Source organism: Barbatula barbatula (assembly GCF_947034865.1).
Source record: "Barbatula barbatula genome assembly, chromosome: 1".
NCBI lineage: Eukaryota > Metazoa > Chordata > Actinopteri > Cypriniformes > Nemacheilidae > Barbatula > Barbatula barbatula.
In genome coordinates, this window is record NC_136766.1 from 19,645,845 (window position 1) to 19,670,161 (window position 24,317).

At 39.3% G+C, this 24,317-nt stretch overlaps 1 protein-coding gene across 1 annotated transcript in view; it reads left to right on the forward strand.

The window, feature by feature from the left end:
- Window positions 1-24,317, forward strand: part of igdcc3 (immunoglobulin superfamily, DCC subclass, member 3) — a gene marked incomplete at its 3' end in the record, with an annotated part of 64,932 nt that overhangs the window by 9,627 nt on the left and 30,988 nt on the right. The window contains exon 2 of the mRNA XM_079459505.1: window positions 766-1,071. Coding sequence (XP_079315631.1) covers window positions 840-1,071 — 232 coding nt within the window. The 5' untranslated portion in view covers window positions 766-839. The remainder of the gene's footprint in view (window positions 1-765; window positions 1,072-24,317) is intronic.

Sequence of the window (24,317 nt, forward strand, 5' to 3'; positions counted from 1 at the left end):
GGGAAGGGATAGTTCATCCAAAAATGAAAATTCCGTCATCATTTACTCACACTCAAACCTGTATAAATATCTTTGTTTGGCTAAACACAAAGGAAGATATTTGTAAGAATGTCAGTAACCAAACTCTTATCCCCCATTTACTATGGCAAGTTTTGAATTAGAGAGAGAAAAGCATATGGCAAATTTAAAAGAATTTATTAATGAACTTTTTAATGTTTAACTTTTTTACATTTTAAGCATGTACATTTAAACATTTTTTTTATTTAACTACATTTTAAAACACAAATTAAATGAACCATTTTAAACAAGTCTTTTAATTTCTCAATTTAATAAAGTGATTTCTTTGTTTTTACTTTTATGTTTTACTAATTCAATTGATCAATTGATTCATCATTTTATTTCTAATCGGCATTCCCGGTCCTCCATAATTTACTGCCATAGTAGGGAAAATAAATACTATGCGAGTCAATGGGGGATGAGATCTGTTTGGTAACAAGCATTTTTCCAAATATCTTACTTTGTGTTTAGCAAAACAAAGAAATTGATACAGGTTTGGAACAATCTGAGGGTGAGTAAATCATGACAGGAATTAGATTTTTGCTTGAACTGTCCCTTTAAAAACCATATTAAACTCTCTCTCACTCTCTCTTTTTTTAACTAAGGACATGATGCTAGTGTTCAGATAAAGAACTCTCTGAGTTGAGCCTTTCAGTTTGTTTCGCCTCTATAATGCATTCTTTGATCTATGTGTCTGTGCACCCACAGGTGTGACATCAGGGGCCGAGCTGTCATTCACTCTGGAACCCAGTGACATCATCGCCGTGCAAGAACAGCCTCTAATGCTACACTGTCAGGTGGAGGGAATTCCACCCATCACCACTCAGTGGAGGCGCAACGGTGTGCAGATTTTGGAGGACCAGAACTACGTCATGTTTCCTAACGGTTCGCTTCTAATTGCTCACTTCCAGAAGACCAAGTCTGACGGCGCGTCCGATGACGGAGATTATGAGTGCATTGCCCAGAATTTCTTTGGGCTGGTCTTGAGCCGCAAAGCCAGGGTGCAAGCTGCTAGTAAGTGCCACTTCAGTTTTCTTAAGAACTTTCTCCAGTCCACATTGCACCAATGCGCTTGTTCAGTTACAGAGCTTCTCTATTGCGGATTCACAAGGGTACAAGGATACAAGTAGATGTGGCTTAATGGAAATAATGGAAATAAGCCAACAGGGCAGTTTTCCCTTGATGTTCCATGGTACAGTTGAGATAAAGTGATATGGATTTAAAACAAAATAAAAAATGTTTGGTGAACTATTTAAATGTTTAGGGTACAATAAAGGTACATTTGTAAGCAGTTAGTAAAAACACAGTCCTTTATGGTTCTGCTTGCATCTCTTTCAAATCTCAATGCTCTTCCAAAATCCGAATGCAATATGTCAACGTTATCTCCCTTTCTGGAATCTATGCACAGCATTCAGGTTTTTCCCTCGACATCTGTTCCATATAGCCCGGGCTTGACTAGCTCTTTTTTCTGTCAGATATTGCTGCTGTTAGATTATCTCAAGAAGCTTAAGTGAGTTAGATAGAAACCACTGCCAGCTCATTGGAAGGGTTTGCCGGGGTTGTCCACAGAGCGTACAGTGTTACAGCGCGGCATGGTGTAGACGCTGGCTACATTAATTTTGGATGAACTGAACATGAGGGACACAGGGGGCTGGGACAGGCCATTTGATATATGGACAATGGGCCCCTTCTATTTCTGAAGATAAATTGGCTTGTAGGATCCAGTCTCTCTTTTGTGCGCTGCTGTGGCGCTCCCAGTCGTGCTTGTGTCGTGATTTATATTGCTTAAATCTCTGGCTCTTGTATTGAACTTAACTATTAAACCCTGCCATGCTGTGCTCTTTTCGCGTCGCTTTTGTCGATGTCACAATAATCTGGAGTGCTGTTGTTTGCCCACTTGCTGGTCGCAGGCACCAGGGCTAAATTTGCTTCTCTAGCCGTCCGTACCCACTGCGACCCTCTATGAATCGTGCCTTGTTCCCATCCGGTGCTGAAACGTTATTACTGTATTGTGCTTATGATTGGATTTTCATAAACTCAGCATGTGTTTACGGCAACTTAAGATGACTTATTGTCAATTGTACGCTCTCATGTCGCTTAAAATGTGTTTGATCCTTTGATACAGATTCTGGCTGAATATAAAGGGCATCAGATGAAAGAAAACAGAATAGCCTTATGGAGGGTTCTTTACGTTCTCTTTAGCGGTTAGCAGGAGGCGGCTGTGTTGCTGTGGTCATATGTAGAAGCCAAGGGGAGAACAGAATTTCTCGTTAAATGCACGTCGGGCGAGTGTTAATTTGAAAACGCAGGGCAGTGTTAATGTGAATGTTTGTTTTTGTGGTGATGTGAGAAATTCAGGCTTGAAATAAGCATCTCTGTCTCAGTCTCTCTCTCTTTCTCTTTCTCTCTCTCACTCTCTCTCTCTCTCACTCTCTCTCTCATGCTGTCATTACAGAGTGCTTCAGAAGAAATGAGCACTCAGCAATCAAATCCAAACTCAAAACTTAACCCTACGCTTTACACTCATCAGATTGACCTGTACGAGAGCAGAAAATACAGTATCTGATTATTTCAAGCAAAACAAAGTTGTTTGGTAATCGTTAAACTGACTCTGTTATGCTGTAAAAAACGATAGTTTGCGGAAACTTTTATGTTCCAGATGTTTTATCGCCAGCTTGTGAAGAAGCTGAAAGTAAAATGAATAAATTGTGCTGACATAGACTACCCGTCAAATGTTTCTCATGAACTTTTATTCTGAAGGTGCATGTTTAAGTGTTTGAATTTTTTTGGGGGGCAAAAATATAATTGTGCCAACATGTTAACATTTTATTATTCTTTAGAATTTTTTTAAGATGTTTTTTATGAATTTCTTATTAATAAAAAGCAGCCAAACAGAGTCCAGCATACACTGTAAAAACAACTAGTGCTCTGCCTGCAGTCTTGTCACCCCCATGCTGTGTCATATCTGAACACAGCAGTGCATTTGTTGGCTTTGCAATGAGGTGTGTGTGATGCGCTGAAGATCGTTGACTTGACACACACGCACATACCCTGAGTGAGACTGCCGCTCTGTGTGTAGGCAGTGCACTGCTGTGTTGTGGTACATACTTTGGCTTCAGTCCCAGTGGGCCACTGGTTACCGTGTGGCTTCTGAAGTTACACCGCCTCTGCCGCGCCGCAGGGAACAGTCGGCTTGGATGGCAGGACAGGAGGAACCTTTAAAGCTCCGCTCTCAGGGGCGCTGATTGGTAAAGGTCAGCGTGTAGTTACTTTTTAGCACCTTTTCAATTTCTCATCAGGGTAGAAAGGAATAGTCCGTGGGCTTTCCGCATAAATTGCAGGTGAACAATGGCTGGGAGATAGTGTGGGTTGCAAATCTCATGTCTCGGGAGATGAAAATCAGATCTATTGTCGGGATAAATGATTGACAAGCGAACAATGGTCATAAAGAGCTCTTAGATAAAAGCATAATATCAAGTGGCCAAGTGGTTTTTGTCATTATTATTTCAAATGATGCAATGTATTTGCTACTGGTACCATCAATATACCATCAGATCTGTATTTCTTTCACGATAAGGTTGGCATTTGCATGGAGTTGCTCAGTTGAAAACTGTTCCTTCAGCGAGATGCTGCATCCACTCCGACTGTCAAAGTAATCATTACAGTGGCCAGAAGAATATAAACCATATAAAATAGACTGCAACATATTTAGTTGTAAATGAGTGTTGAGTGTATATACAATATCACAACACCTCAGTTGTTTTTCTATCATGTTCACATCTCATTAGCACAGTGTGGGCTCTCAGCATTGGCTCCGGTGAATAATGGCCTGGGCGCACACTTCCTATTTGTCAGCTTGTGTTTAATGAAGGACCTCAGCTCTGAGGTTTATATTGATCAGAGCTGCAGCATCACAGCTAATCTGAAGGTCACCAGGTGACCTTTTGATTCCCCTGCTGAAGGCTTTTGGATTGAACACGGACTTCATTATTATGAAGCATGTGAAAGCGCGTCATGTACACTTTGTGTCTTCACACATTTGACGTCTAAGCTTCAACAGACAGTTTAGAGATATTACAGACGATTGTGTGTATCTGTGTGTTTATTCGGTTCAGAGCAACAGATGTGTGCCCAGAGTATCAAGGTTCCAGTGCTCTGGGTATGACCTACAAAAGAAAGAAGGAACAAGCTTAAGGGGACAGCTTACCCATTACTCAACCTCATATCATTCCAAACCTGTATGAAGAAAGACTGCACAAAAGAAGATATGAACACAAAACATTTCTCAAAATATCTTCTGTTGTGTTCCACAGAGTAAAGGATTTTTTACAGATTTTAAAAAACCTGTGGCTTTATAAATAAAAAATAAAAAATTGGGCGAACAGCCCCTTAAATGGGTGACTGGAGTGTCCCTCTCTTGTCTGCAGGGCAAACTGTTCTGTTTTTTGATCTTCTCATTTGACATCGATACATTGTGAAGGCAGCGAGCAGACTGCCTTCAGGTCTTTTGCTTCAATCAATGAGACTCTTAATAGTTCCTACAGATGTGCTACTGGAGATGGAGTTAATACATCAGTTTTGTACAGACTGCCTTAGGTTTTATATTATCACATGAAGCCAAATCCATAGTTTTATTTGAAAAGCAATTAAGCTGTTTTATTCATTAATTTGTTGTTCTCTATCTCCCTTTCTCTCTCTGTATGTATAGCTATCAACAGTTAAGTTCAATACGGATTGTAGGGACTTTTTTACAGTTGCGTGTTGGCATTCTCTATGTTGGATTTTGCTTTAGATGTATGACGGAACCCTGCAAGACATTGTATTGATATCTTTTATGCTGAATTGATAAAGCAAGAGCATACTATCAACATTGTCTATATAATACTGGGGCAAAACTTAACAAAACTGAAAAATTGTATGCATCATAAATCCTTAATTTGTACTGTTATTAGTAAGGTAGTGTCCCTGGTAAATGTTTATCTATCTGTCAATAATTTCACCATAAAACACAGCAAACAATGTTTATATTTTGTTCAGTCTGGTCTGTGATATTAAGAAATATTGGTAGTGATTATTTAGTAGTCTTTGAACATGCCTTTGATAAAAAGGGCAGTTTATGATATAAAATGGCATTAATGTCAAGAGAGGCATTATCCAGGAAGCATTTCCCTGTGAAAGATCGTAAATTATTATTAATCACACCAAGAAGAGAGAAATGATAGCAAGATGTAGAGAATAAGGTAAAAAGAGATGACATTACATTAACCTCTTCTCTCTCAATGACACCTTTACAGTAGGAATGAGATAGATGTACCTGCTTCTTTCTTTGTAACAGTGCAGGCAGACTGTTTGTGTAGCCAGTGCATTGAGCCTTTAATAAATGAGAGAGTTGTGTAATGGCCAACCACCAGTCGGGCCGTTTTAGCATACAAGAGGCTTTCCACCCATTACTGCACTCTTTCATCCTTTTCGACAGCGCCAGTATTGCGCAGGCTGCTCAAGGAGGCCTTTCTCCTGCTAAGTGAGGCGACATAGATCTGCTCCTTAGTCCTCCAATTGATCAAAGGCCTCCTTTTCTTCCCCTGTGTTTATGTGTCTTTTCTGGTTTTGTGCAGATTTTGGAGACACTGACTCAATTTGCACTCCGGGGTAATTTTGGCCATTCTGCTTCCCACTGGCACGATGACAGAACACTACCATTGCAAAAAAAAAGGGTGTGATTAGCAAGGTTCTTTACAACCATGCTTGAATAAACCCCCTTTCCGTCCCCAAAACGGCCACTTTCTCCATAAATTACACTTCCCTTTTTCTCCCGGACCGTTTGTGTGAGTGCGCAGTCGGGTGCTGGGCTCCCATCGCCAGTCTGCCCTTTCAGAAAACGCTTATTTTTGCAAATGTTTCGTCTTTGTTGGCTTTGCTGCTTCTTATGCCCCATCTCCTCCTCCTTTTTTCTCGGTCTCTTTCGTTCTTTCTTCCTCCCTTGCTTGTGGATCCTCATTAGTTGGGTCTCAGGAAGCTTTTCATAGTTTGAATGAATTGTGGAAGTGGTACAGTGGATCCAGCCGCACGGTTTTCCCTGCTTCCTGCTCCCCCCCCTTGCCCTGTCACCAAGCAACTGATCATAAAAGCCCCTGCCCGTTACCAAACCCTCTGAGATCAATCGCAATGGATGTGCTTTTGTCATTTTCTTCAGCGTCAATTGAAAATAGTTAAAGCTTTGTTAAGTATTCATTTATTTTCTCTCATCGTGTCATTCAGTTTTCTCGTGCTGTAATTGACCCCGTCGGTTCTGGAGGTGATCTGCTGAATCGAGATGGAGAGGCTAAACTGAAAGAAGTGACTGAGCCAGCCATGGAGAGATGAAGAGTAGAAAACAGCTAGTCAGCAAGTGTTTGGCACTAGCTCTTTGCAGCTCGGCGTTCTTTTTATGATCTAACTTTAGAAGGGCACATGAGGTTACCGTCACTGCAGATGGATGAATACGAGAGCGATAAAAAGGCAGATTTTAAAATACTAGTGAAAGAGAGAAAAAACCCAATCAGTATTACGAGCTTCTCTATAACGCAGACGTTTCGAATAAGAGTTGACGTTTTTGCTGGCCGTCGTGCGTCAACTACAAATCCTGGGTGTTGAATGTGAGCTGTGTTGTCGGTAAAACCAGAGGGGAGGCTGTGTTGACACATAACTATCAAAGCAGAGGCAGTTACAGGGTTGTCGTGCTGGGCTTGGGGGAGGGGACCCTCGCTTTCTCTCTCTTCGTGTGTTCCTCCTTCCTCTCTCTTCCTCCACTGGCTTTCCTCTCAATCGCTCAACAGTCCGTGTCCTGTGTTTCTCCTTTGTCCTGTATAGCTAAGCTCCTCCCCCTCATCTCCACAATCTCACAAGCCCCCTCTCTCCCCCTGCCCATTCAGAAGCCCAATGAGGTATGAAGAAGGAGTGAAGAGAGAAGATGCTGGAAAGAAGAGAGCCACAATTAAAGTGATAGTTCACCCCAAAATAAAAATTCTGTCATTATGTACTCACCCCCATGTCAGTTCACCAACTGGCACCAATTTACTTGCATTAGTTTTGTGTCCATACAATAGACGTGAATGGGTGCCAGTGCTGTTCCGTTACCAACTTCTTTCTAAATATATTCTTTAGTGTTCTACTGAAGCAAGGAAAATGACAAAAGGTTTTTGGGTGAACTATCACTTTAAGAACGAAAGATAGGAAGATTTAGAATACCAATATAGAAGACATTAAAAGCTTTTGAGGCCCTGATGTGTTTAACATGTGGAAATGCATCTTTGAAATGCAATTATGACATGTTTTTACCGTCAGTGCCCTCCAGTTTGATACTGTTGTTTAAGATTAATGTCAGTTTTGTTTTGTTTAAAGGAGAAGAAATGTTAACTCAAAGTTGTCGATATGGCAATATGTTGACTTGCTTTTGCAACTCGCAGCAATAAATGCACCTCATCGGCTGTCCCTTCAAAAGTCTTATGCTTTGCTTATGCGCAGACAGTACATGGATATAGGTGTTTTGTAACATTTGGTGGGCTTTCACATCTACTGTAAGGTACGCATCACTGTTAGGATTAAGGATTAAAGCGGCCCTAAAACGGTGTTTCATACACTCTGACTTCTTTACAATGTTAAATGTGTTGTCTTCTCATGCTTGACACGGTCAACTTGTCAAAAAAACGAGTTGGACGCATGACATAGTATTTCTGTGCTCAATACATTCCCCCAGTGTTCGTACAGGTTTCAGAAAGTTTTTTTCGAACATGAAAAATTGTTACGTAACAACTTTTCTTAGTCCCTTATTGGACAATTCTCCTGGAAAAGCATACAGCACGCCCACGCATCAACCATGGAGAGCGGGAGAAGGAGCATGCGCACAAGTCACATTGACTTGTGTGGAGGAAAGAGAGAGAGAATACATTCACGAAGTTCAGCTGTGTTTGTTTGTTCACTGCATTTGGGTGATGAATGTTATATAAACGGTGGATATAACGCTGGATTTGGAGATCGTTTGAAACTGATAGATGGAGCAGCGTTCCCAGCCCTAAACCATGCAGGACATGAACCGCACGTGTTAAGTGAAACTGTCTGTGTTTTGTTGCCAATGTGTGCGTATATGCTTTAGTTCAACCCCCCCCCCCTCCATAAGCGTAGCATGTTTTCGGAAATAATCGTACAGCTGTATCTGTCTTTTATAAATTTGATCAAACTAAAGACTCTGCGGATATTTGAAGGGTGTGATACTATTTTGTGGGTACTCAAGATTAACATGAGATATCCGGAAGCTCTGTGTGATATGGCCGCTTTAAAACAATACCCTTACAACCACATAGCAACTTACCAGCTTGAATTTTCTGTATCTAAAAGTGGGCGGGAATGAAACTCCTCATTCTGCTGATTAGTCAGCCTAAGATCAAGCCGTGTCATCATCAGCTCTTCCTCAATTCGGCGCGGCAGAACAATTGTCCTCGGCTGCTGCAGTTGTACAGATTCTTAACGCTGATAATGCAACTACATTTAATCTCTTTCTCATCAAACAACCATAAAAAACACACCATGGTGGTGCAGAGCCTATACAGAGCTTTCCTCTGGCCTGGGTACACAAATCCACATTTGACTTACCCGCGCGTGGAAGAGAAATAGTTAAAGGTTTTTATGAATGTACCTTGCGTCTTCTCCCGTACATTGCACATTAGGCCTGTTTAGATGAGCAACTCATAAAATATGCATGGGAAAGCTGCGGGACACACAAAGACAACGCACAATTTATTTGACTTTTTTTTTCACTAAAATGAAAACATACTGTTTTGTTTGACATCAATTCATACTCAATATTAATTAAATAAACTCTGCAAAAACAACGTTATGACTGCTTCGTATTTACACTTCAAAACTGATCTGCACTTCACTTTTCATCAGCTTAGTTTGTTGAGTTTATTTAACCCATCACAAGTAGGGCCAGATCGAAACTGCAGGCTTTTAATTCTGGGTTAATTTTTTTCGGAAAATCTGCAAAATTCCATGGTATCGTTTTATACAAGAGCCAGAGTCTGTCCTAAAATAAACAAATGCAACGCGTGGCATAGATATTTCAAGCGTACACTAGATTATATATTACAATATATATATACACAAACCATGTGGCAAGGTTAGTAGCCTACATTTACATTTAGTCATTTAGCAGAGGCTTTTATCCAAAGCGACTTCAGGGAGCAATAAAACGATATACCATACAGGAGCAGTAATAAAATAGGTGCTGATACCAAATTAATAGTTTCAACAAAAGCAAGAACAATACCTGTTGAGAGAAAGAGAGAGGATTAATATATATTTTCACTGTTTTACATTTTGAGTTGCAGTCCTGTGTGCGAGCGCATAGCAGATGGAGCCACACAAGGCAGTGCATCCTTTTGACGTATCAATTACGATCAATTCTAATAAAACACAAGACCTACCTTATAAAACCTCATATGTGTTTTAATATTTCTGTTGTGCTCTGGTTGTCAGACTGTCATCTACTGATAGTTCTTGTTTGAACGTTAATGTAGGCATGTAGCAAGGTCAATGCATTATTATTCCTTGTTTATCTGTAAAAAAATTAACTGATTTAATTTTTAAATTAAATTCACGAAGTTCAGCTGTGTCTTAATTTTTTTAACTTACTGGGCGACCAAGCTATGAGAGTCATAAAAATCTGCCAAATACCCAACTGATGCAAGGCATATATGTAGGCTACACAGTAGAAAGCCCTGTATAGGCAGGCTATAGGCACTGCCCCGATACAGCTTGTGTCAAAGCATTCGTTAGTTTGGCTGTCTGTTTAGAAATACATTAAATGTAGTTGCATTATCCATGTAAAGAATTTGTAAAACTGCAGCAGCGGAGGACTATTATTCTGCCGCGCTGAATTGAGGAAGAGCTGATGACGACACGGGTTGATCTTCAGCTGACCAATCAGCAGAATGGGAAGTTTTGTTCTCGCCCACATTTAGAGAAAGAATATTCAAGCTGAACGAAAAATCGAGCTGAATTCTTGTTTTTCGTGTTTTTGGAAAAAATAAAAAAACAAAAAAGGAGCAGTTTTCTCATTTTACAACTATAAATTTTAAATAAAAAAATGACTGAACGAATGATACACGAATTCTGAAGCACCCCTCACATGTTCTTCTACGTCGATTTTGTGTTTTTCATGAAAGACAGATCAACATTCATCTTAGAGTGACTGCTTTGTACAACAAGCAAAACACTTACATGCAGAAAAGGTGAAATCAGGAGTTGTGATTAAACAGGAGATCGAATAAGAGAGAGCATAACTGCTCAAATTAGAGCCCATGTAGAATCAGCCAAGGCACCATGTGGCATCTGCCATTATGCTTTAGTCCGTAATTCACCGGAGATGAGCCCTCAGGAAATTCAGCACCTCTCTATTCTCACCCTCTCTGGAGAAACTGAGTGTTTTTAACACTTATTTGTATGCAACATTCTAAATAAAATGACACACAAGAAGATATCACAGAAATAGACCATCATTTTGCCATCGTGGAGCAGATGGAGACTCAAGTCTCAAGGGTGCTTGAGTGTTTTCACCGCTTGAAGGTTTCAGTGTATTTTTCACAGCTTTGGCTACATCCGAATTTTGATTGAAATTATCGAAGAAATAGCAGTTGTGCTTGTCAATTTCTGGCATGTATTTAAACAAATGTCACAGACAACAGATGGAAGAGGTTGAGTGTGTCCACTAAACTAAAATGTTAATTTTTTGGTCACATTTAATGATTTATTCAGATTAACATGTTTTTCATGTAGTCTATAATTTTTTTGCATATTCTAATAATTTTGGTTGTCAATAATAGCACATGTCCATGTAACAGATTTTGACATTACCATCATGAGACGTATTTAATCAGTCAGCGTATTTTTCTCCTCATGTTCTCATGTAAGTCAAGCATGAAACGTTTTGGAGGCCTTCCAGCAAGGTCAACAGCTAAAGGTAAAAGGAAATTACTCCTGTTTTTGATTCTCCTGCTCTACACGCATTTACCTGTTAGCATCATAATCGATTCCAGCCCCAGCGCTTGTGAAGTAGATCTTTCTGGCACAGCTTGAATGAACTCAGGGGAGAGTTGAGATATGGCTCACAGCCAGAAAGTGAAAGCGGGTACTTCTGAAATTCAAACACTCTTTAAACTGGCAGAGGAGTGACCAAAACCAGCTGTCACGTAAATATTGACTGCTGTCTTTCTGGAGTGGCAGTCTTCTCTTTCTGTTTCTCCAGCTTGTATCCTTCTCTTGACTCGGTGAGTTGGATAGTGTGCCGATGATTAATGGAGCTCTGCAGCAGAAAATAAAGAGAAACACTTTTTTTCGTCATCTTTGACTATTCAAGATTCACTTCTGATTTTGCTCCTAGACACTACTGTAATTCTGTTAAGCACTGTAACAGTCACAGGCCTGTCAGGATGGCATGCAAAATCAATTTTATAAACATTTTCTACAGTCAGAAGAACCTAACAAAGACTTTTTAGTGCCAGACCCAGTGCATTCAGTAAAAGGCTTTAACTTGACTTCACTTTTTTTTGCCTTTAGATCCACTTTAAGATTCAAGGCCATTGTTAAGAGGATTTTTCCACTTGGTTAAGAAGAGGGCTTCATTTAGAGGCTCTGCAAGGGGCAGGGGTTGTAAATGAATTCTGTCCGGATGTCTCGGGACCACCCCGGCTTTTCCCAAACAAGCAAATGAAAAGAGGTTCAATGATCATTCCTGTCCTGGTTTGGGACTCATCGAGAGAGAGAGAGAGAGAGAGAGAGAGAGAGAGAGAGAGAGAAAGGGGAAATTCCTCAGTGTTAGAGGTTTAAGGCAATGATTCGAGAGGTCAGAGATTACCGTGATGCAGAAGTTTTTCTAAACTTAACTGAATCAGTAGGGGTGTCACAATCTAGTGACAATAACAGCAATATTTAGAACAATATAAATATTTTGTTAATAATTCTACACATATTTGTAATATTGTAAATACAAAATGATAGAAAATACAAAATGAAAGATGAATTTAACTGTTGGTTTAATAAGTTTAATATTTAATTTAATAATGTATATATCACTTCTGTCCTTCTGAAATCTCAGTATTGCTTGATTTTTCTTAACCTTTATGTTAGTCACTGGATTTTGCAAATATCTTACCTATAAAAAGTATAAGTTTTGACAACACGTTATTTAAACAGCGTTTTTCCATTTCCTAAAGAAAATGTGAATTTGGACATCCAAGGTTTTGGAAGGACAGTAGCGATATGTAAAAAACATTTTAATATATATATATATATTGCGATAATATCGTTATTGTGAAGTCATTTGTACACGATAATCATGTCGTTAAAAATATTATGTAATATTATTATACATCATTTTGTAGTAAATTCACATTACCAAAAAATTAAGTGGATGAATGATTAAAATGCTTTTTATGTCAATACAAATAAACAAATGATGATTATACAAATTATGACATTTAGTTATTTTATTTTGTGAGCTGAAATAAACCAAAAATTACAAGAAATTATCTCCACTGTGCAGGAAATTCCTTGTAAGGGACAATTGTCATAACTGCAGTGACTGAAAATAAAGTAAATAGCAGAATTCTAATTGACAAAGTATTCAAAATGCTAGCTGTGAATCATACTTTTTTTGTAATGTGTCTTTGTGTGATGTGTGATCTTGAATCTACGTTTTTCCCTCATTTATAATCTGAATTATCTTGTATTGTCCCATCTGCCCATGTGTATATGAGCTCACGCTCGTGTGCCAGCTTTTACCAAAATCCCTGTCCCTCCGTATCCACTGCCCCGTCACTGCGCTTCACTTCACTTAACATCACCTTTACAGCCAACCAGTCCTGTTAAACACACTTTACTGGCCCCAAACCATCCACCAATAAAAACCTCCCTCCCTGTGCAATCCACCAATGAAAATACCCTCTTCCTGTCCGCCCCCAATCATCAGACATCTGGATGGGGAAAGTAGATTGGCTGAAACATGTGGGAGGAAGAGGAGGATGAGGAAAAACAGAAGGAAGAGTGCGATGAGGCACTGCGGCCTGTCACATTTTATTCATCTTTACATATATCTCTCTCTCCTTCACAGTCTTTCGCTCACACTCACGCCTCTGGAGGTTTCAAGACGGTAGTTATGGCTTCAAAGACCACCTGTCTGACTAGTTCAGTATTTAGTTAATACTGAACTATTCCAGTCACTGACTGTGAGATTTGCCGGTGTGGTTAAGTTGTTTTGTTGGGGATTACCAGGTTTCCACTCTGCTCTGACTCGGCTGCCTCCAGCCTCTTTTTGCCATGTCTCCTCTCTGTTCCTCTTTCTCATACTTCTGTGCATTTACACAGTGATTGCAAGGTTATAGGTCACAGTAGGAAGGCGAGGGGGAGGGGTCAGTGGTAAATGTGACCTCTGTGTGTGCACTGGGGCAGAATACCCCTCCCTGTTTTCAACCTTTTCTCCAACACCTCTCCGCTCCCCGTCTAACCCCCTGCCTTCGATCTTCCATTCCCTGTGCCGACAATCCCCTCCTCCACTCCCATGGGCCCCTAGGGGCCGGCGACATTGACCTTGCCTTTGAATGAATAAATGAGTTGGTTCAAGGGCTGAGCTTTTTCAACCTTACATTAGCATCGCCCTGTCCACCCTTGGTCTGGAAATCAGAGAAAGACCACAGCAATACAAACATGCTCTCACACTCAGAAAAAAGCTTTGTCATGCTGTCATTAAAGATCTGTTTCAGTGCTTTAATGGTTTTTCCTAGGCTGCTCAACTCTTTGCTGGCACATATAAATCCCTTTTCACGCACAAAGCATTTACTCGCTCGGCAGCTTTTGTGCCCTAACACCCTGACTGGCAGTCAGATAACATCACTGTGTGCTTTCAATAGCTGAGAACCCAACAGCAGATCTGTTATCCTTGTGTCTATGTATATCTATGGATAGTTAAGAGCCAAATGTGAAAAAATAGGCAGGTTATGCGAGCATTGTTGTTGTTCCTCTTGCTTTTCGATCATATTGGGACAGTTCACCTGTAAAGGCTGGGGTTAAAAGGTAGTCAGACTGGTGTATTTGGAGCAGGTGACCTGGGGCAAAGATGGAATTCCACGGGAACCAATTAGATGAAGTCGGTGGGTTGGAAGGCTGGCAGGGCATTCTGAAACCAGCAACTACTCAGTGTCATATTCTGGACCAGTTTGTGTATGTGTGTACAAACTTGTGTACGTATTCAGGATGGGGTGCAATGGTCAGCTCATTTAAAGGTGTGATATTTGGAAAATGCCTATTATATTTTTTCGTACGTGTAGGGTAAAGAAAAAGGTTTATGAAACGCTTTTCATCATCGTGATTTTATGTTTAGTGCGAGTGGCCGGTATATATATATATATATATATATATATATATATATATATATATATATAAACAGCATCCACCGTAAACTTCCATGGTGTATCCAGATGAAGGACATTATAAAATTATAATTATTTTCAGAACTAAACGCAATAGCTGAAAAGAATGTAGTATTTAAATGATATTATGATATTTTATCTGTAGTTTTGATGTATGGATGGTACTTCAAATCACTTGATGCTAAATTGAAGTTAGCATCCCTTCCAGTGGCCGATAAAACTGCCTTCCATGCCTTTTCTTTACCATTCAGGTCTTTATAAAAACAGTCCTGGGGTCATAAATCACTTTGTATTTCTCTACCTCAATAATAAGCAGAGTGTCATCCATCGCGCTGCCGTCTTTCTGGACCACCTGCTTGTCTGCAACTACTATAAAGAATGGTAGTTTCATTTAAATGCATTTATTTAGAAATTACTGCATTTTTGTGTCAATTCGTGTTCATTTTGAGCATGATACGTGTGCTATCGCTTTAATCAGTCCGTGCTATACAGCAAAAATAGACTCGATGCTTAAGCGATCGCTACACTGACGCACCGTATCTGCAACAGACTGACTGCACCGCTTTCGCATGCTGAGTGAATGATCTAATCGGTTAACATGGGCACATAAAAAAATATGCACCACATACACAAAGAGTATGTGGGAAATAGGCGTAAGATATTTTTTATATCTTGAAAATCATAAGCATTTGTAACAATGTATTAAATTGTATTATTTATTTAATATTCTATTTTGCTGTATATTCTCATATATTTTTTATTCGCAAGGGTACTGAAGAGTTTTTTTTTAGGAGTTTGTATCAGTCACACATCATTCTTGACATTGATGTGGCAGTAAATCTGTCCTGCATTTATGTTTATAGCAAATGCATTCTAACCGAATATTAAACCGCAACACAACACAGTAAGTCTCCTTTCAACTGACTTTATTCAATGTATTTTTTCTAACATGAATTACACCTATTGCACAATCCCCCCAGAGCAATCTTAGGTTAAGTGCTTTACTCAAGTGCACTATGGTGATGGCTCATGGGTCTCATCTAAAGTGTGTACATATTGTGTAGGCTTAGAGTATGTGGCAATTACGAAAAGACTGGCTAAATCTTCACTGTCATTGAGAAGGTTGGTACAATGGGTCTTTTCTTTTGTGAAGCTGGTGAGCTGGATGAGCAGATGCAACTGATCTCTTCTGTGCAGTTTGATAATGAATCAGAAAGCAGGTTATATACAAGCAGCATTGTACTACAGACAAAGTGGCTTTGTCTTAATCCATGGTGAGATCGCCTAGAGAACATTTTAAGCATCACTGTTCCAAATAAAAGGCAGCAAAATTAGGCTACATTTACTTTGTTTTAGCCTGACATCCTGAAATACATCCGAGATGGGTTGTAATTTCCCTTTTTTCAGTATTAAATGAAATGTATTTGTATTTAGTAATAAAATGTATAGGCAGGAGACCAACCAGGAGGACTTTATATTTAACAAATAAATGTTAACTTACATTTAACTAAACTGTAAGACTCCTTAACAACTGTACAGGTTAATGTCTGCTGTTGATTTTCAGGTTTGTCGTTTCAAGTTCTATTTGGTGGTATTCAGCTGTACCTCTGTCATTGTAGAGCTAAAACCTTGAACCTGTACAGAGTGTTTCATTCCAGAACAGACTGAGCTGATCCCTTCTGACCTCATCAGCTCTGTTTCAAGGCCACAAGCGCATATTTAAACACACACACACATACTAAACACGTGTGAGATGCAAACTTGGCTTTAAGCTTAAAGTCTCAAAGGATCTTTCAGTAGTGTTTTTATCTGTGCCAGAAAAAACAGTGCCAACACACTTAGAATACAGTCATTAATGCAAGCATAACCAGACATGAAACTACACTATAGAAAAATATTCTGTTATATTCATGCCTGTGATTAACGTTTGACATGTAATTAGTTTATACAGATTTATGTAGAACCAGGATCTGTGTTCACAGTTGAAGGATTTTGGGATGAATGATCTACATGGCAGTGGCTAGTGTTTGTCTCTTGAGTGTAGCCTTCACTTGAATGTTTTTCCCCTGACAGGAAAATGAAAAACCATAGGAAAAGACGAAAGGAGAAATAGAGATCAGGTTGGGGAGATGCCTGCTTGCCTTCTCTATAATATTACAATGAATATCGCTATACAAGCTTTACAAAATGTTCTCGGAAAGAATCAGAAGGTGCAACACCAGAAATGTGTCATTTTGCTTTGACTTTTAGAGTCTTGAGTTTAATTCTTTACTGTGAGAGACAGTAAACTCTTTGAGCCTATTTATACCTGGTCACTTCATGAGTTTTCTCCAATCGTAAAAAGACCAGGTGTAAATGCTCCAATGCACAAGCTCCTGGACCCTTTGTAATTTATTTTAATTTTCTGGGCCTTTCTAGACACGACTGCATTTGTAGAACCAAATAAAGCACAATAACAGTGCCTGTTTTTTCAGTTCTGCGGAAATGGAGTTAAATTTGCATTTTGTGCGCAAATTGAACATCGGATTCATATCAGTTCAGCTAAGACACATATATGGGGCCGAGTGTCTGATCAGAGAAAACGAATAAACCTGAAGTAAATTAAACGAAACACGAAACAGCTGAGGCACACTTATTCTTAAGATTGAAATAAAAGAACATCACTTCTAGCTGAGATCAGTGTATTTGAGTAGCACATTATAAACAACGTGGGATTTCAATTTTGTTTACTTTATTTTAAGTTTCTAAGTGACTTTACACTTTCAACCAATGTCAGTTGCTTGGAAACATCAAATAGGGAATACAAACGTTTTCTACAGTTTTCTCACAAGGGCTGGGTGAGGGGCTCGCTCTTGCTTGTTTGTTTTGTTTGCTTTCCCCAACCTTCTTAAAGCACAGTAAGACTGTTCCGATCACAAGGGAAAGACGATTTGCATCAAACGTTATTAAATTTGCTTCAAGAAACATAAAGAGAAGCCCTGATGATGTTAGTGTAGATGTTGTAAAGTAAGTCCTTGAAACTGAAGGAAATGGTAAATGCTATTGAGCATCAGCACTGCAGCTATCAATCAGACACGCTGTTATTTGTGTCAGTCAGTTTAAAGTGTGATCTGGTTTTGTTTGGCTTCTATGAAGAGCTCCAACGATGTACAGTGACATCACCGGCACATGAGCGCCGCGCTCTTGCTTTTAGCAACAGATGTTCCATCAAGCCGTTAGATCTGTAATTACATACTGAGCCCGTTACCCTGTTCGGCTACATAAAAAGGCAGATTTACCTCAGAGTTGGACTGACGTGCGGCGGAGTAAAATGACACCTGTTTGTCCAACCTCTGAAATCACAGAAACACAAATGAAATTTGAAATTGATGATTTGAAAATGTTTCTTTAGGTATGAAACATGATTATAAAGGTGGCTTAAACAGATACAAAATCTTTACAATGTAGCTTCAAACAAGTGAATAACATCTGTCAATTTGATATATACAAACATAATGTATGCTTAATTTCGAGCATGTGTCATTACGCTTGGCTGATTCTTTATGTTTCTACCTCATTGTTTCTCATGATTGATTGTGGAATTGTGGGTTGTGATGACTGATTCTTTGTCTGTGGCTGTGGAAAGGTCCACAAATTGATGCCTGTGTGTGCAGAAGCATTAACACAGCGGGTCTCTGGTCATATTTCTTATTCACAGCTTGGACTGCTCTGTGATTTGTCACAAGCGAGGCTTACAGTGCGGGGGTCAGCTTAGTGCCATGCTGGGTTTGTGGGTGTGTATTTGCATGAATTCATATGGATTAGAGCATATGCTGTTGGGGGCGGGGCTTGCGCATTGGTGGGACCTGCACATCAATCCCGGAGGTGATTTCCCAAGTGACCGCAGTCAGCTGGCACTTTGGGGGCCCCATAGGAAAAAAAGAGGAAAAGAAAAGAAAAAAGTGAGAAATGGGCACCCAACAGCCAGCTGTCTTACTGGGGTCAGATGATGAAAGAGGTGATGGAGGAGAAATAAGGGGGGGGGTGTCAGGGTCTCCGCGGCCACCTTAACTTTTCACTTCCTCATGTGCCTAAACAGACACTCATCCACGGAGGGACTCATGATGAGAGAGCCTTTGACACAATAGGGTCTCTCATTCTGTCATCCATCATTACACGTTTCGGCGCTTTTAGTAACGCATTGCATTTTTATTTCATTAAAATCTCCATTTTAATGGAGGAGGTGGGGGGTGATTTATGGTTGGTTAGCGATGTGTGTGAGTGTTTGAAGTGTATGACTTGCTTTGTGTAGTCACCCCATCATTTGTTGCGACATAGAGGAACCGGTAAGTGTCTGTCCATGTCGTTCAGAGTGATTGATGCCAACCCGTCGTCTTGCAGTAATTGCGCTCGTAGTGGAGACAGCTAGGTCTTGCCTATGAACCTCAGCCAGTGGCTGAAGGGAAACTTGAATTGGCGAAGCGCAGCAACTTCCTGTGTTTTTCCCTCCTTTTCTTGATTTCCCCCGTTTTCTTCTCTGCGTTGTCCCGTTAAAGCGTTCAGACTTCCCTCATATACTCTCATGCCACTGCCTTGTCCTAGATTGTGATTAATGGCCGCAATTCAGCCAGAAAAATTCCCTTGAGTGGGTGCCAGTTGGCTTATGCAGAGAAGAGGAGAGAAGAAACTCATTACTGCTGTCAGTTCAGCTGACAGAGCAACCGTGTGTGCGTGATCACGTGCGTTTGGTTGTAAATGTGCATAGGTGTGGTGCACATGAGTCCCAGGATGTGTTTACCTTTGAAGGGGACCCAGATATACAGCTGTATCCAGGAAACATGTTTTTCCAATACTGCTTTGTATTTTGGCTTTTAATGGATAACTAGGCCATCGATCATGTGGCTTGGAGCTGTGCACATATACAAGCTTCTCTGAGATGTTTGCTTTCATGTTGTGTGCATCTGGATGCCTCGCCAGTCTGCACTCTCCCTGGTAGAGTTCTTATTTTTAACAGTGTTTATGTAAATGCAGTCCCTTTGATGTGAACGCTTGTTTGTGTTTGATCAGTATTGTTGTACCCATCACAGCGCTAAAATTGCTGGAAGTGGTACTACAAAAACGGAGAAAGAGAGACAAGGACGCAGCCAAATGCAAGCGGACCGCTAGATTGTTATTCTGCATCACAATAACAACCAAAAAGTGACACAGTGCTGTCTGGATGAAAGTGACTCGAGTAAGTGTCTGGAATGATTTAATTATAAGTTGTCAAAACTACATGCTGAAAAGAATGCGAGTGAGCAGCTCTGAATGGGTCGGTAAAGGAGACTCCATAGAGAAGTGTCTGAACTAAGATGTGGATACAGTTTCTACATGTGGATGTTGTGGAGAGCCACACGACCAGACGCAGTGGTGTGAATCATCGCTCAAAGGTCACACAAAGACAGACTCTTGGCTGTGTTGTCAGACTGATTCTTTATATACAGGAAGCTCAAAATAGAGAGCTAGACAGAGGCATCTTATAAAGATTAAACTGAAGATGAGCAGCAGCATTTCGGATCTGCTATATTTAGGCTGTTTGTGAGCAGTTTTTATTCATATCACACATTTAAGCTAAACTTTTAGAAACTTACTGTAGGTGGTACACTACAGACTCAAAGGCTCACAGAATCTCATACACCAATATTTTTATTCATAAATATGTAATCGCTGTCTGGCCATCGACGATTTCGTTATAGAGATAAAGGTTTTTCGGTTAACAGCACACCAGGAGTGTATATGGCATTTTTGTTGTTGTTTGCCTTTGGCATTTAATAACTCAATTCATTTTTTATTGTCACTTCAGTATTTACAGTTAAATGGTGTGTGAAAAGCTTAGGTGCGTGTTCCGGACACTGCACGTTAAGTAACATATAGTAACATATTTCAATTTTACAATATAATAAACAATACACTTTACAACGGTAAAAAATACTTACACAATATATGCTATATGTGTAGACAAAGAAATATACATGAATACACAGTACGGATAGTATTCATGTATATTTAGAGCGTTTATATAGCGTTGGACCTGAAAACAAAGGTGTGTGATACCAGTTGAAGTGCAGGGAGTGTTGGTTTATTGGAAGTTCGTAATGTAGGTAATGTTTTGTAGAAGCTTAGCATAGTTATGATTTGTTTGGTCATATGAACATTTTGTCATTATATGACAAATACTTTATAATAGTCTGCACACTATGACTCAAAAATGAAAAGAAAAATTCAAATGGAAGTTTTTTCCTCTCTGTCCTTCTTTCTCAGCCAAAGAGACAGGTTTGAATATGAACGTGGTTTTTGAACAGACAAGATGGGGAATAAATTGTCTGACTGAAGCACCCCGTCCAGACTCGCTTGAGATGAATTCAGTCAGTCCTCTTCGGTTCATCAGCTAAAGATAAAATCGATATTCCTCTTATCTTTATCTGCGAGGAACACACTGTAATACAGAGTTTAAGGGTTCAGTTCAACACACTTTGAAATCATGTTTTTTCTTGGTTTGTGTGCTTTCTGTTGATTTACTGGATGTTCTGTATATTGTACCAAGCGTTGTATCTAAGCGTAAATGCTGAAATATTGTTTTGAAAAAATAGCAATACTGGTTATGTAAAGAAAAAAATGAATGAATTGGATCAATTAGATCAATTATTTAGATGATTAGATGATTTAAAATAATGCAAACGTGTAATGCAGGTAAAGAAGCTAAAATACCATTTCAGTTAACACTTTCTGGTCACGTCATAGTTAACTATTAAAGAAGCATTCAGAATAGTTATTATGTATTGTTTATAACAGCACAAATCAAATAAATAAACACAAAACAGGAAGTACAAAGGACATAAGCATAGGAAAAGCATAGCAAAGACCTTTGAAAACCTATAGCCACTTTGCACTGGTATTAGTCACACAGTAATGCACTAAATCTTACTGGCTTTGACATTCAAAACTGGCTTCTTTTATCAGAGGGCGCAGCTGGCAGATGGCGAGAGTTACATTTTAGTGAATGAACTGCAACATGAAAACCACTGAAGAAAATCTGACCTCCCAGCCTTTATCCACACTGATGCAGATAGACACGTGGCTTCTACCTACATTTACCTGCCCTCACAAACCCATCCAAACGCTCTCAGTATTTGCAACATACTGACTGCTATGTGTGCTTGTGTTGTGCACTGGAATCATTTCTAGGATCTGTATTAATCAGAAACACAGCTCTTGGCCAGTCCAATTTTAAAAGCTGTTTTTCCAACAAACAAGATGAGTAAAAGCCAATTGACCTTATGTGTGGGAGATAGAGTGAGAACTCGGGAAAGTTGAACAGTTAATGAGGGGGAAGTAATTGAGTCTTTGCTGTAGTGAATTGTGATGCCAAATGTCTGTCTGCTTTGTTTTTCAAAACTTAGCCTGTTTTGCCAAAGCAAGATTCAATCCTTTCATTTCTGCTTTGACAAACCAAAGCTGGGTGAAAAGGACGGGGAAAGAAAAGAAAAGACGGACGAGCTAGAGAGAAAGTAATGTGCGTTCCATTTTAATTTAAATGATATCGCACTCTTAGCTGTCAGTGAATTTAAAATCTGGTACATTCTGTTACACAAAGACATTGTTTGTTTCCCAAGCATTTTTGTCAGGTCAGTACAGTAGACCTGATTGATGGATAGATGTTAAAGCACGTAATCGTTGGCTCTGTGAACCTTAAAACATGTAAAAAAGACACCTCTTAATTCACAAGTTCGCCCCTGCAATTAAAATATAAAGGAAATAATAGTATGCGTATTTGGCGTGCTGTCCGGGAAGGGGGCTCCCACCGCATTCGGGCTGAGGTAGAAAACTGGCTGATGGTCGGAGTGGTGGAGGGAAAAGAGTAGAGAGAATAAAAGTAAGATGGCTTGGTCTGTATTTATAGGGACTTCCTCTTATGCTGATTGGACAGATGATGTTATGCAGGGTTGCCAACTCTCACGCATGAGACTCAAGCAATTGAATGTTTTCTGAAATCACATGTCCATTTTTTCAGTGGTGTATTATAAAATGTGTGAAATTAACGCCTAAAAGAATGTATTTTGGTGCTGCAAAAGTTCCAGTGCAGCACACGACATTAGTGGCCAAACTACAAAACACTGTTTTAAATAGAAAATATGTCCTTTACATGATTCTTGTAAGGTAATTAGCAATTATCAGTGAGACTAGAGATGTTTTCAGCATTTTGTTAGGGATAAGATTAGGAATAAACATGTACATATTAAACTGTGTGGCTTTGAAAGTCTGTTCAAAATGTAAAATAAAAAACTTATTTGCAAATGCATTAACTGTAAAACTTTGTCTTTATCAGTTTCTTTATTCTTTTAACAAGATCAATTGTCTACAGCCTTTATAAGAACTTTAAAAAAGTAAAAAAAACCTTAAACGACCATGATTACGTCTTAAGAGAAAGAAATGTTAATTTTATGTTTTTTTAACGGAAATGAGACAACCTCGATGACATATGCGGTAGACTAACTGTGTGTTCACACAGTGTTCACCCAGTTAGGTTACCTCTGGTCTGTGCTCAAAATTTAAAGGGACAGTTCACCTAAAATTAATAAAAAAGTAATGAAAGTATGTTATCAAATGTTGTGAAAATCACAATACTTCTAATGCAAGGTTTTTGTGTTTTTGTTACAATTTTCCGACATCCCATACCCTCTGCAGTTCCGCCACAACATTACCGCCCCAGGCCGAAAAATCTCACTCCTAGCTCAACTCAAAAGTTGGCAGCCCTGATGTAATGGCTGATGATGTATTGAAAAGATTATTTGAGCGCGCTCCTCACGAATTTTGTTAAACATCATATTATGAAACACCTGATGGCGCTAAATCCTCAGAGCTGGGTAGATTACTTACAAACTACAACAAAATTTTGTCATGGTTCTGCCTTCTTATGTCTTGATTTCCTAGTCTAGTGGCAGGATCATGACAAAGCAACCTGTTTGGTGTGGAGAGAAACATATCATTGTCGGTCACGACATAATATGCGTTCTCTCCGGTCTCGTCTTTGGCCCTACCCTCTCTTTTCCTTGGTAGCTTCCATCAGTGTTTCCTTACCCACACCTGTCCCTTGTTAATTATCCTTTGTTAGTCTCCCATTTAATGCCCTCATGTCTATTGTCCTGTGCTAGTTTGTTTTGTGATGTTTGCTTGTGTCCTTTCAATGTGCCTTGCTCTGTTTGATATACCTTGCCGCGGATTACCTTTCCCTGCATTACCTTTGCCCGGATTACCTTGCCCCGTGTCTTTAAATTGCATCTAGATTAGTCTTGTCATGTTTGTCTAGGAAGTGAGTTTAGTTATCCTGTTTCTTTTTCTTTTGCCCCCTCCTGGGAAGTCTTTTGTTTTGTATCCCATCGTGGGTTTTTGTTTTATATTTAATAAAGTTTGTGTTTTCTGTACCACCACTGCCTGCATCTGGTTTCTTCCCCTACCGATTCCTGACAAATTTGTAGTTAGTAACATAATCCCTTAGATCAGATTTCTTGTAACGTAACCTGACTACTTGTCCATTACATTTAGATTACATTTGTTTTTAAAGTGTCTGTTTTATCTTTACCTGGTGTATCAATGTGTCCACAACAATTGTTAAACATTAAAATTATATTAAAAGTTAAGGAAGTACTAGAAGTTAGTCAAATGCCTTACTCTGACCAATCTAAATAAGCTTTTGTCTACATCACTTAGATTCATAAATAGAAATAGAATTAGAATATAATAGAATTAGAAGAAAGTTTTACTTTATTTATTATTACACATAGG